The sequence below is a fragment of the Chroicocephalus ridibundus genome, chromosome 1 (genome assembly GCF_963924245.1).
Source record: "Chroicocephalus ridibundus chromosome 1, bChrRid1.1, whole genome shotgun sequence".
NCBI classification, from domain to species: Eukaryota; Metazoa; Chordata; class Aves; order Charadriiformes; family Laridae; genus Chroicocephalus; species Chroicocephalus ridibundus.
In genome coordinates this window covers 14,486,534-14,503,166 of record NC_086284.1, presented here as the reverse complement: position 1 = coordinate 14,503,166, position 16,633 = coordinate 14,486,534, and the positions used below count along the sequence as shown (strand labels likewise).

Below are 16,633 nucleotides of genomic sequence, written 5' to 3'. Positions count from 1 at the left end.
GCTGGTAAGTGAGACGACCAGGGAAGGTGCCCTTCTGGACCCTGTGAACACCCCCTGTGAACAGGGAAGAACTTGTAGGGGAAGTACAGGTTGGTGGCCGTCTAGGGCACAGTGATCATGAGATGATTGAGTTTCTGATTCTTGGAGAAACAAGGAGAGGGGTTAGTAAAACTGCCACCTTAGACTTCCGGAGGGCAAACTTTGACCTGTTCAGAAGACTGCTGGACAAAATCCCTTGGGAGGCTGCCCTGAAGGATATAGGACCCCAGGAAGGCTGGACATACTTCAAGAGAGAAGTCTTAAAGGCACAGGAGGAGGCTGTCCCCATGTGCTGAAAAACAAGTAAGCAGGGAAGGAGACCGGCCTGGCTAAACAGGGACCTTTGGCTGGACCTCAAGAACAAAAGGAGAGTCTATGACCTTTGGAAGAGGGGGCAGGTCTCTCATGAAGATTATAAGGATATAGCAAAGCTATGCAGGGAGAAAATTAGGAGAGCCAAAGCACAGCTAGAGCTCAACCTCGCTACAGCTGTTAAGGATAACAAAAAGTGTTTCTATAAATTCATTAACAACAAAAGGAGGATTAGGGAAAATCTCCCTCCCTTTTGGATGCAGAGGGAAACATAGTCACAAAGGATGAGGAAAAGGCTGAGGTGCTCAATGCCTACCTTGCCTCAGTCTTTAGCAGTGAAACTAACTGTTCCCTGGGCACCCAGCCTCATGAGCTGTGAGACAGGGAGGGGAAGCTGGACGAGGTCATCACAATTAAAGAGGAAGTGATCAGTGACCTGCTACACCACTTGGATGCACACAAGTCTATGGGACCGTATGGGTTACATCCAAGAGTGCTGAAAGAGTTGGCAGACGTGCTCGCCAAGCCACTTTCCATTATTTACCTGAAGTCACGGCTAACTGGGGAGGTCCCAATGGACTGGAGGGTAGCAAATGTAACACCCACCTACAAGAAAGGCAGAAAGGAGGATCCAGGAAACTATAGGCCTGTCAGTCTGGCCTCGATACCAGGGAAGGTCATGGAGCAGATCATCTTGAGTGCCATTACAAGTCATATAATGGACAAGCAGGGGATCAGGCCTAGTCAGCATGGGTTTATAAAAGGCAGGTCCTGCGTGACGAACCTGATCTCCTTCTATGACAAGATGACCCGATTATTGGATGAGGGAAAGACTGTGGACATTGTCTACCTAGACTTTCGAAAAGCATTTGACACTGTCCCCCATAGAATTCTCATGGGAAAACTGGCGGCTCATGGCCTGGATGAGCATACGATCTGCTGGATCAAGCACTGGCTGGATGGGCGGTCCCAAAGAGTGATGGTCAATGGAGTTAAATCCAGCTGGTGGCCGGTCACAAGTGGTGTTCCTCAGGGCTTAGTGTTGGGACCATTTCTGTTTAACATCTTTATTGATGATCTTGATAAGGACATAGAGTGTATCATCAGCAAGTTTGCAGATGACACCAAGTTAAGTGGGAGTGTTGATCTGCATGAGGATAGGGAGGCTCTACAGAGAGACTTGGATAGATTGGACCGATGGGCCAATGCTAATGGTATGAGCTTCAACAAGGCCAAGTGCCGGGTCCTGCACTTGGGCCACAACAACCCCATGCATCGCTACAGGCTTGGGGAAGTGTGGCTGGAGAGCTGCCTGGCCAAAAAGGACCTGGGGGTTCTAATTGACAAGCGGCTGAACATGAGCCAGCAGTGTGCCCAGGTGGCCAAGAGGGCCAATGGCATCCTGGCTTGTATTAGAAATAGTGTGACCAGCAGGAGGAGGGAGGTGATTGTCCCCCTGTACTCAGCACTGCTGAGGCCACACCTTGAGTATTGTGTCCAGTTCTGGGCACCTCAATACGAGAGAGATATCGAGGTGCTGGAGCGAGTGCAGAGGAGGGCAACGAAGCCGGTGAAGGGCCTGGAGAATAAATCTTATGAGGAGCGACTGAAGGAGCTGGGACTGTTTAGTTTGGGGAAGAGGAGGCTGAGGGGAGACCTCATCACTCTCTACAACTACTTGAAAGGACATTGTAGAGAGGTTGGTGCTGGTCTCTTCTCACAGGTAATTGTGATAGAACAAGAGGGAATGGCTTCAAGCTGCAGCAGGGTAGGTTTAGGCTGAACATTAGGAAAAAATTCTTCACAGAAAGAGTGGTCAGACACTGGAATAGGCTGCCCAGGGAGGTGGTGGAGTCACCATCCCTGAATGTGTTTAAGACTCGTTTAGATGTGGTGTTAAGGGATATGGTGTAGGGGAAAACTTTGTAGAGTGGAGCTGATGGTTGGACTCGATGATCCCAAGGGTCTTTTCCAACCTAAATGATTCTATGATGATTCTATAAAGCATCTGCGCCAGACTTCTCCAATCCTTTCCTTAGTCCCCTCCCACCATTTGGGGCCACACAGACAGCTTATGTAGTCACCAAAAAGGCCAGTTCCACATATCCAAGTGGATATTAACATGGTGCATTCACTTTCTTGGGTCTCCAGCTCAATATCCTCCCATGTCCATATCGCACAGCCTCCACTCCTGCACCTATCTCCAAGCTTCTGCTGGTGTTCCCATCCCCACCCAGCCCATGGGAAAGGTGGTGGCACTGAGGTACGCCACTCCTGGCTTCACAGCTGTCCCTTCTAGAGTGGGTGGCTGTGTGTGGCTTCAATGCTTAGCGACATCTTAGTGACATACTACTCGGCCCAGCCCTCAGGAGTCCCAGGCTTTGGAGAAAGTAACAGAGAAAGAGGAAGACTTCCCCTGTCTTGAGGAAGATTGAATGAGGGATCAGTTAGGTCAATTAGATATTCATAAGTCCATGGGCCTCGATGGGATGCACCCAAGAGTGCTGAGGGAGCTGGCGGAAGTCATTGATGGGCTGCTCTCCATCATCTTTGAAAGGTCCTGGAGAACAGGCGAGGTGCCTGAGGACTGGAGGAAAGCCAATGTCACTCCAGTCTTCAAAATGGGCAAGAAGGAGGAGCCGGGGAACTACAGGCTGGTCAGCCTCACCTCCATCCCTGGAAAGATGATGGAACAGCTCGTTCTGGGCATCATCTCAAGGCATGTGGAGCAAAAGAAAGCTATCAGAAGTACTCAACATGGATTCACCAAGTGAAAATCATGTCTGACTAATCTGATAGCCTTCTGTGATGGCATGACTGGATGGATAGATGAGGGGAGGGCAGTAGATGTAGTCTACCTTGATTTAAGCAAGGCGTTCAACACGATCTCCCACAGCATCATCATAGGGAAGCTTAGGAAGTGTGGGTTAGATGAATGGACAGTGGGGTGGATAGATAACTGGTTGAAAGACAGAGCTCAGAGGGTTGTGATTAGGGGCACAGAGTCTAGTTGGAGGTTAGTGACAAGTGGTGTTCCCCAGGGGTCAGTACTGGGTCCAGTCCTCTTCAATATATTTATTCATCAATGACCTGGATGAGGGGATAGAGTGCACCCTCAGCAGGTTTGCTGATGATACAAAGCTGGGGGGGTGGCTGACACACAGGAAGGCTGTGCCACCATACAGAGAGACCTGGACAGGCTGGAGAGTTGGGCAGAGAGGAACCTTATGAAATTCAATAAGGGCAAGTGTAGGGTCCTGCACCTGGGGAGGAATAACCCCCTGCACCAGTCCAGGTCGGGGGCTGACCTGCTGGAGAGCAGCTCAGTGGAAAGAGACCTGGGAGTCCTGGTGGACAACAGGATGACCGTGAGCCAGCAATGTGCCCTTGTGGCCAAGAAGGCCAATGGCATCCTGGGGTGCATCAAGAAGAGTGTGGCCAGCAGGTCGAGGGAGGTCATCCTCCCCCTCTACTCTGCCCTGGGGAGGCTGCATCGGAGTACTGTGTCCAGTTCTGGGCTCTCTGGTTCAAGAAGGACAGGGAACTGCTGGAAAGGGTGCAGGAAAGGGCTACAAAGATGATGAGGGGACTGGAACACCTCTCCCATGAAGAAAGGCTGAGGGATTTGGGTCTCTTCAGTCTGGAAAAAAGACAACTGAGGGGGGGCCTTATCAACACTTATAAATACTTAAAGGGTGGGTGTCAGGAGGATGGGGCCAGGCTCTTTTCAGTGGTGCCTGGGGACAGGACAAGAGGTAACAGGCACAAACTTGAACATAGGAAGTTCCACCTAAACACAAGGAGGAACTTCTTTACTTTGAGGGTGGCAGAGCCCTGGAACAGGCTGCCCAGAGAGGTGGTGGAGTCTCCGTCTCTGGAGACATTCCAAACCCACCTGGACTTGTTCCCATGCAACCTGCTCTGGGTGACCCTGCTCTGGCAGGGCGTTGGACTAGATGATCTCCAGAGGTCCCTTCTAACCCTATGATTCTATGATTCTACAGTTTAGTGATGGTGTTTGTCAGTGTTAGGTTGATGGTTGGACTCGATGATCTGAAGGGTCCCTTCCAACCTAGACAATTCTATGATTCTATAATTTGATGCCATTTTCCCTTCAGGTGATCTAAAAATCAAACCAGTACCCAGCATCACAAAATCAGCTTACATTTCTTAATGGGAACTCAGTAAAGAAGACTAATGAATGCTGAGCTTCCTGTGGCTTGTGCATGCTGCTGAGGAAGTCTAGTTGATACAGGTATAATAAGGTAACTAATTAGTCCATTACCTTACCATACAGGTATGGTAAGATTAAGTAACTAATATAGGGCACAACAGTATAATTTTCATTATTCATACCAAAAACATGACACTCATTATTGAAAAATAAAGATTTACACCAAGCGTCTTCCTCCTTACAAAGTTTCAACTCAGACAGACAGAAGCCACCATAGGCAGCAGTGGTGGACCACCTCCATCTTCAGAAAACCACTCATGACCTGATTTCTATCTTCCTGTTCACGACGTGCAGCCAGGACATCCTCTGCTCATTAAATGGGGCTCTAGGCTTGAGCCCTAAACTTGTCATCAAAACTCCTACTAAAAAAATCACTCACTGCTCCCAGTAAGAGAAACAAAACATGGACCTAAAATATACTCTTTATTCTGAAGTGACTGACAACACCCAGAGGAGGAAAAGCAGTGGGTGGGATACAGCTGCTTTCAGAGGCACACCATTTGCTACTGGAATAGACACTTTTACTCTCTCCCTGTGTAATGTAGTTTGTATCGCAAGTTTTAAATCTCACAAGGTAGCTAAGAGCCATCGACCTGTGTTATAAGGCAAAGAGTGTGCAGAGGAGCTGGTTGCAATTCTCCTGAATAGCCAAGTGATGGAGAGAGAAGACAAAGGACGGCACAGACCAAACCTGAACCTCAACAATCGCCATTTTTCTTCCTGGGGTATTTAAAAAAAGACAGACGGATGTAACTGCTTCTAGAAAAAGTGTAGTGATGAAGAGGCTGACGATGGACTCTTTTCCTTAAGACTTAAATTGGAATTTAGCTCATCTTTCAAAAAGGGCAAAATACAGAAGGCGCGGTGCCACTAAAATGGCACAAGTAGAACTGAGCTGGGCAGTTGCAGCAACACATTCTAAAAGAGCGAGATACAGCTGAAAAGCTCAAACACGCTGAGATTGTGGCCAATTTTTAGATAGTGAGTCGCACAATAGACAGGCTGTTTATCATGTGCTGATGTTTTCTCAACAGTTTTTAAAGGTTAAATAGATTTTGAACCAATTCATGTTGCTCTGACAGTTTTACGAGAACAAAAATTAAAAGAACACAATTATAACTACCGTCCAAAGAGCTTGCTCAGGGTTTAGCATCAGACCACATGTATTGCACTACAGGTTTCCAGATGGCGACATGCGACTGTTCCTGGAACCTTCAGTCACTAACACTGCTGTAGTCCACAAAATTGATTTTATTTAAATAATCAAGAAGAACGGATACATATTTTATTGAGCACTTTAGAAGACAATGAGAGATTCACTGCAGCAAGTCATATTTTTAAATACAAAAGGGGAATTAGTAAAAAGTTAGGTTCATATGCAACAAGAAACAAGAACACGTTGCTTTCAGGAGCTTCGACGGAGATCCCTACTTACATCAAACAGTTCAAACACGTCCACGTCACAAAATCTTAGTATTGCGCTATAGCTCCTTGCTCAACAGACGCGATGGACAATGTGCACCTGCATTACCCACTTGTAAAGGACCATCGGCAACACATCAGCACAGCCAGGCAATCTAGAATAGGCCAGAGGGGTTGTGGGTTTGCTGGGAGACGCACGGCAGTAAAACTGAGCAGTTCGGATCACCGCTATCCAACCCCAGCCCTGTTTCTTGCTGGTGATGCAACAGCCATGAGAATGGCAGCTGCGCTACTGCCCTGTGCAGAGGTAGGATAATACTATGGCTTTAAAGACTTTCTTTTAAATAAGGCTCGTCTTAGCTGAAAGCCATATAATAACCAAAGAGTTCTTGTAACTCTAGCACAAACTATAGCATGGCAGCACCTCGGGTTCCACTTGTTGAACAACAGCTGCCACCTCCAAGTAGGTACTTTATTTCTTTGAAATCAGCTGCAGCACACGAGTGGTTCTGTGCAAAGGTGGTAACGCCCATTACTTCTTTTCCCCGCCCTCATCCTCATCCGTACGGAGAATGCTAAGAGTCGAGAACGCAACAGCGGGTGACACAGAGGAACTGGAAAATGGAAGTCCTACCTAGCCATAAAAGAGGTGCTCCTTTGTCTAAAACGACGCATTGCGAGAGGTGACAGGCAAGACATTTCAGTTACGTGGACAGCATGGAAAAAACCACATTTGTGAAAGATACACACTGCCGCTGTGGTGGTTAAACCCCCACCCCTCCTTGTATCTAAAATTCAAGACGATGGTCATTTTAATGTTAACTGAAGGCAGAGGTCCTGGGCAGGGGGGCCGACATTAAAGCTGAATGCTACTCTCCCCAGACAGTACAACAACAAACCAGGGCAGTTTTCCAATTCACAAATGCTTCCCCTTCTTTTGTCTGTTCTAACCCACTTCAGCATCTTATCTTTAATTAAAATTAAGTGACAGACCGTGCAGGGAGAACATCGTCATCGTATTTATAACTACCTCACTCGGGCTGCCAGGCGCTTGGCTCTGCCGAGGCACTCCGGTGCTACTGTAATACAAGTAAGACCGTCTTCTCAAGCGGGTTTTGGAAGACAGCACAACTAATACTGCATTTGATACTACAAACACGTTGAAACAAATTCCACACGTACAAACATTACAAAACCGCTTCTACAAACCGTCACAAAATTGGAACCAACTTCACTGATCTTCAGTCCAAACTCCAAGGCGGATTTGTTAGTCAAGAAGACCGAAACAACTGAGAAATAGGAACTAAACTAACACTGAGCTTACATATCATTACATTTTGTAAAAAAAAAGTAAGACATTGTTTTTAATTTATGAATATGTAGAAAATTCAAAATCTCTAACGTTTACAGTACCCCCTTGTACTAAGCCTATTTGTAGCTTCTCTTCCATCAGTGCCGAGTAAACTAATCCCAGACATCACTGTTGAGATGGCTAACGGAGACATCTCAGGCTCCTTCCTGCTGCCAGCTTTGATTGCATTTGATGCGTGTCACTTGTTACTCACGATAGAAATATTTTGTTCTTGTTCCTTGTGTGGTGTTGTTGGTTTTCTATTTTTAATAAATAATGAAAGTCTACAACATGCTTTCTCAGGTACATGATTGCTGAGTATTACACAACAAGTAGTCTGTAAACCAGTTCGGCCTCTGGGGAATTGTCAGGCCCTTGAGACGGTTGCATTCCAAGAGCAGCACCTTGCGTTGAGCGCAGCCAGGGCGGAGGAGAAGGCCTCCTGCAGCACCGAGCTCCTGCCTGCTGCGGCGGGGAGGCATCAGCATGAGGAATCCACGAGTCTTTGGCGAAGTCTTTTATCTTCTCTCGGACTCGCGTTGCCACTTGCGTTGTGGTCTGTCAAAACTAAAGAGAAAGTAAACCTTTAGAAGTGAAAGGGCCACCAAACCACGCGACACGTTCTCGTTTACGAAGGAACTGCCACCAGGAGCACCCAGCAGCAGGATGCCCTGCAGCATCTCCCACCCTCACGGTCCACAGTCGGCATCTACCACTGGTTTGTTAACACCGTTACTAATTAAAACACGCTGATGCCACTAGTGACAGAAGAAAAGACGATGAGCCACGGGCAAAGCTTTGCTGACGAGCGGTGAAGTTCGCAGCTGCAGCCCCGCAGAAGGAGAGAGTTGCACCACCTGCAGCTGGCCATGAAACAGCGGCTTCTTCCTGCAACGCGTTTTAACAGAGCTTCAAGCATGAGTTTGTTCCTCTCTGGAGGAAAACAAGTCTTTGAAGTGTTTTTGTGAGATGAAAACAATCTCAAAAGTTCTGCTTTCAGATAAAAACGAGTCAGATTTTCTATTAGCTTTTTCAGCTCCTTGAGCAGAGATCCCCACCTTGGGCTCTTAAATTCTCCTCCCAAAACCCACCCACCTGTAATTTCAAAAAGGCACACATTTAAGAGGAAAACTATTTTCTGTCAGAATCACTCCAAACTGCTGTACGAGAGCTGGCTGCCAGAAGAGCTTCTTCTAGTTTGAAAACAATTTTGCTTGTTTGTTCTGAATTCCACTGTTGTAAATTGACTTCTCCTCCAAACCTCTGCCTACCAGAACTGCTTGACTGAAGCACAGAGGAACAGTTACCCTCTGGATGCCGCTGCTTCTTTTTTATTAAGCACAGGGCACAGCTTTCTGAAGAGAAAGTAGATTTAACTTTTTTCCTGCCTTTGGAACAGTTGTTTAACTTGCCCTCAGCACTGTGCTCGCCCACTCAGGTCAGATGCTGAGCGTTTTAAAGCATTTTCACTTCCATGAGTGAAGGACTTTGTGACGAGGCAGCCAACAGAGTCTCAGCTCCGTCATTCAGGGGATGCAGGCACTGGTGTCCTGCTGCTTCTGTGGGGACAGCTACGACAGCGGCCATGCTCACATCAAATGGCAAGAAAGCCTTTCCATCCCTTTATGCCTCTCCCTCGATATTTGGCTTTTCTTCTCTAATTCTGTACTTGAGGAGGGAATTGGAATCACATTTAACGTACGCCACATTTTTTAGCACAGAATCCGAGATTACATCTTGTGTAGCAGCGATTGCTCAGAGCCGATCATGTCTGGTGGGAATATTCCGGCAACAGCTGCACCAATCCAGACCGACTCAGACCATTTTGGCAAAAACCACTTTACAGTCAACCTCCCTTTCTCTCTGCATAAGAAAGAGAAGGAGCATGTTCACTGGCCCCGGTTCCACTTCCCTTCTTTTGTCATGTTCTGTTCCTCCACCAGTGGCATTTCTGAGCATCAAGACTTATTTTTACATTCATCTAAGATTTCTGCCCAAGCCTGAATGAAAAGCAGAAGCAGCAGTTACTACTCTTTTGAGCTAATGTCTGAAAAACAAATGTCCTGAAACCACCAGCTTTCTCACTGGAGCTTCTTCAAGCACAACCTTCTGTAGAACGATCTAGTGCTCTTCTACTGTGCAGGTGGTCTTAAGGAGTTCGAGTTCAGGCGGCTGAAGCCTCTTACTACTACAGCAGAGATGTCAGCAAGGACCACCACCTTAAGAGAGCCTGTGCCACTGACCTGCAACACCCCAATCTCCTGGCACACGTGTGAAGCCATAGCAGTTATACTGCAGACAACATAGCAAGGTCTAAGCAGGTCCATTTTCTTGGAGAATATATTAAAATGTTTTATCTAGGACTACACGTCTACATAAAACCTGCTTTGTGTTGTATGAATGATTTTTTTGGTTTAATGGATTCCTTATCTCTCTATACCAGCAGGTTGGGATGTGGTGTTTTTGTGGTGTTTCTTTCTTTGATTTTTCTTTTTAAAGAAAGAGCAGGTCACCTTACCTTGTAGCTCTGTTGCATTTTTTTCCAGCTCTTCTGTAGTTGTTTCTCCAGGCTTCTCCAACACAGCTGTCCCTGGCTTCCCATCCACGGTATCTGTCTTAATAGTACCAAGGTTTACCAAAAGTTGCATGACATCGAACTTCTCAGAAACCGCAATGTTCTCCAGCACTTTGAGGCATTTAAATGATTTAAGTTCACTCACGTTTTCCTCAAGAAAGAGGAGGTAAAGGCTTAAGTCATCAAAACACTTTGACTTGAGTTTCAGAACATCGAAAGTTGGCAGGATTTCATACACTTTGAGGACACTTGAATTCCACCTCCATGGAACAAACATTGCATACACTACCAGCGGCATCACTAGAAGATAGACTAGCAGGTTAATATAGCTGAGTACCTTGAAGACACCAACAGCAATAAGCTTGCACTGAACCACTTCTGGAACAGTTGTGTCATTCTTTAAGATCCCAGTTTTGATAGTGCAGAGAAACTCATCACTCAAAGAGGAGAGGCTAATGTAGTAGCCCAGGTAGAGGCATGCAATGAAAATAATCACTAGCGTGAGCAAACGGCAGATAATGTATTTAATTATTAAGCATTTGGAATTCTTCTTCGTCTTCAGGTACTGCTCTACAATTGGGTATTTAAAGTGGCTTTCAGATATTTCCCACAAACTGAAAGAGAGAGAAAAGAAAAACATAAATCACATAAATCAGATGCTGCAACGTTCACCAACCTCAAATTTCACCGAAACCTAGTAATACTCTAAAATAGTCCAATAGTAAGATTGGATTCCCTCTTATTGGGGTAAATCAAGTGTAGTTTTATTGAAGTCAATAGAAAAACAACAGAATAGCAGATAAATGAAGAATATTGACACTCCAATACAGAAAAAACACTTAAGAGACAAAAGAGCTCAAACATTGGAAAATGGAAAAAAAGTATTGCTCTCGCAGCAAAAAAATATTTTTGTTCTTTTCCAACACAAAACAGGCATAGTAAGCAAATCCATGAGGAAAAGCAGACTTCCCAACCACTTGTTCAATAATAGCACACTGGAAGGTTTTGCCCTTGTCAAGATCTAAGTCCCCATTTTAAGGAACAGACCTAAGTCCCCATTGCATTGCTCGTACCCCGCCACGCAAAGAGAAACAGGTACCCTGCCCTAGGATGAAGCAGAAACTGGATCTGGTTAGAACAGTGCACCGGTTTCATGAGAGATGGGGTCTTGGTTTTGGTGTTTGGTTTTTTTATTGGGTTTTTTGTCTTTAAAAAGAAGCTTTGCGGACCTAGATCAGAAAGGATGGGCGATGACAAGTAACAGACTTTGCTCACAGTGTGCAAATGACTGACAAAGACATTGAGAACTGAAGACTGGAGCCATCCCTGTTATCTTACGCTGGGGGTGTGTGTGGGTGTGTAAAACTAATTAATACCTTTTACAACTGAAGAAACCAGGACTTCTCAGGTAATTAGTAATGTGAAGAGCTCATCAAATGTTTTCTTTGAAAAAAGAAAGTTACAGCTCCAAGTACCCCCAGTAATAATTTCAGATGTCATCTTTTCATCAGGAAAGTCATCTTTTCATCAGATGTCACCTATCATCAGGAATAGCGTGGCCAGCAGGAGCAGGGAAGTGATTGTGCCTCTGTACTCGGCACTGGTGAGGCCTCACCTCGAGTACTGTGTTCAGTTCTGGGCCCCTCTGTACAAGAGGGACATGGAAGTGCTGGAGCGTGTCCAGAGGAGAGCTACCAGGCTGGTGAGGGGTCTGGAGACCAGGTCATATGAGGAGAGGCTGAGGGAGCTGGGCATGTTTAGCTTGGAGAAGAGAGGACTGAGGGGAGACCTCATTGCCCTCCACAACTCCCTGAAAGGAGGTTGGAGAGAGGTGGGTGTTGGCCTCTTCTCCCAGGTGAATAATGACAGGACCAGAGGAAATGGTCTGAAGCTGCGGCAGGGGAGGTTTAGATTAGATATTAGGAAGAATTACTTTACTGACAGAGTGGTCAGGCACTGGAACAGCCTGCCCAGGGAGGTGGTTGAGTCACCATCCCTAGAGGTGTTTAAGACCTGTCTAGATTTGGCATTTCAGGGCATGCTCTAGTGGCAGAGATTGTAGGGTTTGTGTTTTTTGGTTTGGGTTTTTTTTTTTTCGTGTGTGTGTGTATGGTTGGACTCGATGATCTCAAAGTTCCTTTCCAACCAGAAGATTCTATGATTCTATGGGTTTTTTTACCCAAATTTAAAAGCCCATCAGGCCACCATTCAAACCTTTGCAATAAATTTCTAAGAGAGTGCGGGTGTCACATCTGTTAAGAGCTTACAGAAAAGAGCAAAGAAAACCAAGACCCAGCATCTTACCTCTGCGTCAAGTTCTCATTAACAGCTGGAAGCAAGTCAGTAGGATCCCTGGGGTCTCCGCTGCGGATGCTATTAGCAGCTTTGATTGCCCTGTTATAGGCTTTGTCAAGTTCTTCCATAATGAATTTCAGGTCTGAAGAAAGGTGAGGTGCTGCAGTGAAGCGCCAGAACAAACATGGTAGATACAGCAGGATAGCGACGAGCAGAAGGATGTATGGGAAGAACTGAAGGGAGGAAAAATTCAGATTAGGCGCTACCTGTATACAAAACGTCAGCCAGTCACCACCATTCCCTATAAGTCTCTTAAATTCCCTATAAGCCTATTAAATTCCCTGAAGTTTTACTTAAATGCTTTTACTAAAACCCACTTTTGTGGTTATCAGGGACATGCAGGGAAGCAGAATCTCTTTCCAGACAGCTCCAGTAACCTTACTGCTGCTCAGAGCTTTGCAAAAAAAAAAAAAAAATAATTAAAAAATGGCAGAATAAAGTTACCATAATCCTGATAACATTTTTCCTTGCATATTCAGAACTGCACTGCTGGAGCTGAAAGTGAGAGAGGCAGCACTAACCTGGGGAACGACAAATAGCAAAGGCAACCGAAGCAGCTATCAGAGATGCTGACTGGAAGAAGAGGATGGTGTCACATAACCCTCCCTCCCAAACGTGTCACCACTGTTCATAGCAACTAAAATGCTCCAAACACCGTCAAAATCTCTCCTGTTCTCCATTAGCTGTCAGGAAGTTAACGAATAGACCATTTGTAACGCTGCATCTGCCTGCACAGACACACATCTGCTCAGAGTGCCTGGCATACAGAGGCTGTAAAGGATGGAACTACGGCTGTAATATTTAAGGGTATTTATGTATTTTTAAATAACTCCTAAATGGAAACCAACACACAGCATCAGAATGGTCTGGTGTTAATGCAGCGCTGGGAATTCAGTCCTTACATGGTCCCCGTTGCTTAGGGAAAGGGCTGAAGCAAATATAAAATACAGTAGCTTGAAGTCTTTCCATCTTTCTTCTAGTTATCAATGAGTTTTTCACCACGAGATTTAATTTCTAATTCCCTCCAGCTGCTGAAAAGAAGGCATCTTCCATCCACTGTGACATTATAGTGAAGGTGTACATTTATACATAACATCACCCTTACAGAGACGCGATGTAAGATCTAGTGAGACAAGCGGGGAGTTAACAAAAAGTACTGCAAATTTGGCTAATCTCCAATTCATTACATTCAGCTTTTGACAGTAAGCACACTTAACTCAAACCCAGCATCAGTTCCTAAGGAATTTTAAATTAGTTGTGGTGAACCAATTTGAAACAGATTTAAGGCATCTTAGTTGTCACAGCCATGCACACAGGCGCATTCCTTGAAAAAGCCAATGGAGAATTTTAGAGGAAACTTGGACTGAAGACTTTAATCAGTGCAAGCAGAACAGCTCTGCTTACGTTTGTAGTTATTTAACAAGATGAGAATCCGGACCTAATATTAACATGTTAACTTGTGTTTGCATTAATCAAGAGAGACTGAAGTTTTGTATGAATGAAATAAATAATTTGATGCTATTGAACGTTTTATCCAAGGAAAGCTGCTTCTAAAATCACCTACCATTAACGCAAAATCCTATGTTATTATTAATACTAGGAATGCATACAACATGTTAGCACAGAAATAAAACCCAACTTCTTAAAGGAACTGCATCAGCAACTGGAGACCATAAAACCAACCATCATTCTGGATGGGCACGTTCTCTACATGGGAGTCACATCAGAAATTTGTGGCACACAGTAAGACAAAGCCAGGAAAAGCACTAAACAGCCACAGAAAACAGAGAATGCTGTATGTAAAGGTCAGCTTTCCCTTGCAACCCCTCTTGTAAATTCATACTTTAACCATTTCTGCTCAGTAGCAACATAATTGAACTTGGCCAAAATTGCAACTTCTGACTCTAGATAAGATGACAAGAAAGAAAGAAAACTTCAAGAAAGGCTCACCTTTAAAACTGAAACAGAAATCCTGCAGGGATGGGCTAACCAGTGACAAGATTGTTTCAGAAACCTAGTTAACAAAGCAGAGTTGAGCGTAATTATACCGTACACCCCACTAGGGGTAGCTCTTCCTCACCAGCCAGGAACGAGCATCAACCCTGTACTGCAATATCATAGCTGTGGCCTGTCCCCTCTCCGCCGCAGGGGACTGACCTCACAGGCCAGAGACAACCAGGGGATTCCTTCTGATCTCCTGGAACTGCATGTCTGCCCAGTACGCCCACTGAATCTATACTATCTTCTGCACCACTAAACCACGCTCACCGATGGATTGTCCATAGCCACCTTCAAGAATTTCTTCCCTCCAGAGCTCCTACCTACGCCAGCAGCCAAGACAGCCCTTGGGTGTGGGTGATGCTCTCCTTTTTGAACTGCTAACTGCTTTCAACCAAACTGAGAGAGCTCATTCTCTCAAAAACACGTCCTTAGTGGCTGTCATCTCCGAGCTCTCAGCTCTACTTGCTGCCCCCTTGACATGATCTTTCCCCTGCCCCCAGCAGCCTGTAGGAACTGTGCAGAGCTCTGCCCTCACTACTGCCTCTCTTCCCTCTTTCTACACAGCAGACAACCTCAGATCATCTAGAGTTTTTTTTCCAGATCTATCCTTTCCAATTGAGATGTAAAGCTCTGCCGTGTCCGATGTGTTTTTGTAGACATCTCGTCAACTCAAACCCAACAGCTCAAGAATCTGCCCTTCATGTTCAACTCTGTGGACAATGCCACTGGCTCTCTCAGGTCAAAGTCCTGGATGCCTTGGTCTACTCAAACCTTTATGGTTTCATGACCAGGCTCCTTCAGTCCTCTGAATTCTGTATTATGTAGAAACAGAAATTATCTATCTATGAACGCAGCTTAAATTTATCTAAGCTGCTCTAAGTTGATGTAACACCTTTTCCATAGGCCAAATGCCAGCTTGTATAAGATTGCTGCAAAGCCTGTTTGACTTCACTTACTTCTGTGTCATACGCCTCTTAGCATCCTTCCACTGGTGCCAGGTGGGGAAAGAAACAACAAAGAAACATCTGATTTAGTAAGGAGCAGCCAAAGCTTCTTACATTAGTTTATACCACTTGGCTTTACTACTCACTCATTTGAATTTTTACAGGCATCAGAGGATTTATTAATTCCCTGTCTGACTCTCAAAACTGGAAACACCACCAGCAGTATCCGATTAATCCTTGAGATCTCTTTACCCTGAGGCCTACAAGACACGCGACAGGAGGTGAGACAGTTGACACACTGAAGTCACAGTCCAAAACCTCCATTGTCTCAGTCCCCATCTCCTCCTTTATGCATAGAAAAAGACTCTGGGCACGTTCTGCTCTTGTGTAACACACTGGCACCAGCCCTGTTGCTCTGCTCCAGACCTCCTCCAATCCCACCCATCTCCCCTGCCTCATCACACGCTGTTGTCTTACGAAGAGCAGCCTCTGCCATCTTCCCTTGCACCTCCTCTTCGCCCCGACTCCTTCACCACCGCCTCGTCACCTAGACGCATCGCACCACTGGGACAAAGGCACATTTGCCACATGTTTACTGGGCTTCCCCTCACCAGACTCTCGTCTCTCCCAAAGCTGTAGTTTATGGCAACATGGGAAAACACTATGCAGCTCTTTTCTGAATGGTCTCAAACCCAGAGCAGCAGCGTGACCATTAGTCCAGCTCTTTTTGTTTGGAAACAAAAGCCTGTATTTGTCAGCCCTTCCACAGCACTTGATGCACGACTCCATCCTTCTCGGATTCTGGCTTTTTTTAAAAAATGAAAGATACGCTTGTTCTATTTGTTAACGGTAGGCTTAGATAACTAGCAAATTGTTTTGAATCATTAAAATTTAAGGCCTTGAACCAACAGGCAGAAGTGAAAATGCAAAGTCATCTGGCACGAGTCCTAGGTTTCAGAGCAACAGACTCGGATTATCCAGCTCATCTGACTACATTTTACAGTCACACACAATGACTTCCCATTTTAAGAAGAGGACTCTGTGGTATTCATACATGGATGAGCATGTGCCATGCGCCTTTCTTTTGTGGTTTATGCATTTACTTCCAAGGCACTGAACACACAAGGAGGAAATGCTACTTCAGTCTTGGGTAGTTACCAGCATTTAGGTTAAATCGGAAGTGTCACGGATTGCAAGAACTATATGGTCAAATATATGCCAGAGAAAGATATTGCCCTAAAAGTAAAACTCAGTTTTTCCTTTGCTGTCTAGTTCTCAAGTTCCTCTTCAACAGCAAGTTCACAATGTTGAATTTAAGATGGTTTGAGAGTGCCTAACTGAAGAAAGGTCCTCTGAAAGCAGATAAGAACAGATACATTAGAGCAGATACAAAGTCCTAT

The 16,633-nt window shown here is 45.3% G+C and overlaps 1 protein-coding gene across 1 annotated transcript in view; it reads right to left on the bottom strand.

The window, feature by feature from the left end:
* Window positions 1–5,816: 5,816 nt before the first annotated feature.
* Window positions 5,817–16,633, bottom strand: part of PANX1 (pannexin 1) — a 29,912-nt gene continuing 19,095 nt past the window's right edge. The window contains exons 3-5 of the mRNA XM_063329377.1: window positions 12,238–12,461; window positions 9,877–10,547; window positions 5,817–7,925 (exon numbers count right to left, since the gene is read on the bottom strand). Of these exons, the coding sequence (XP_063185447.1) occupies window positions 7,840–7,925; window positions 9,877–10,547; window positions 12,238–12,461 (981 nt within the window). The 3' untranslated portion in view covers window positions 5,817–7,839. The remainder of the gene's footprint in view (window positions 7,926–9,876; window positions 10,548–12,237; window positions 12,462–16,633) is intronic.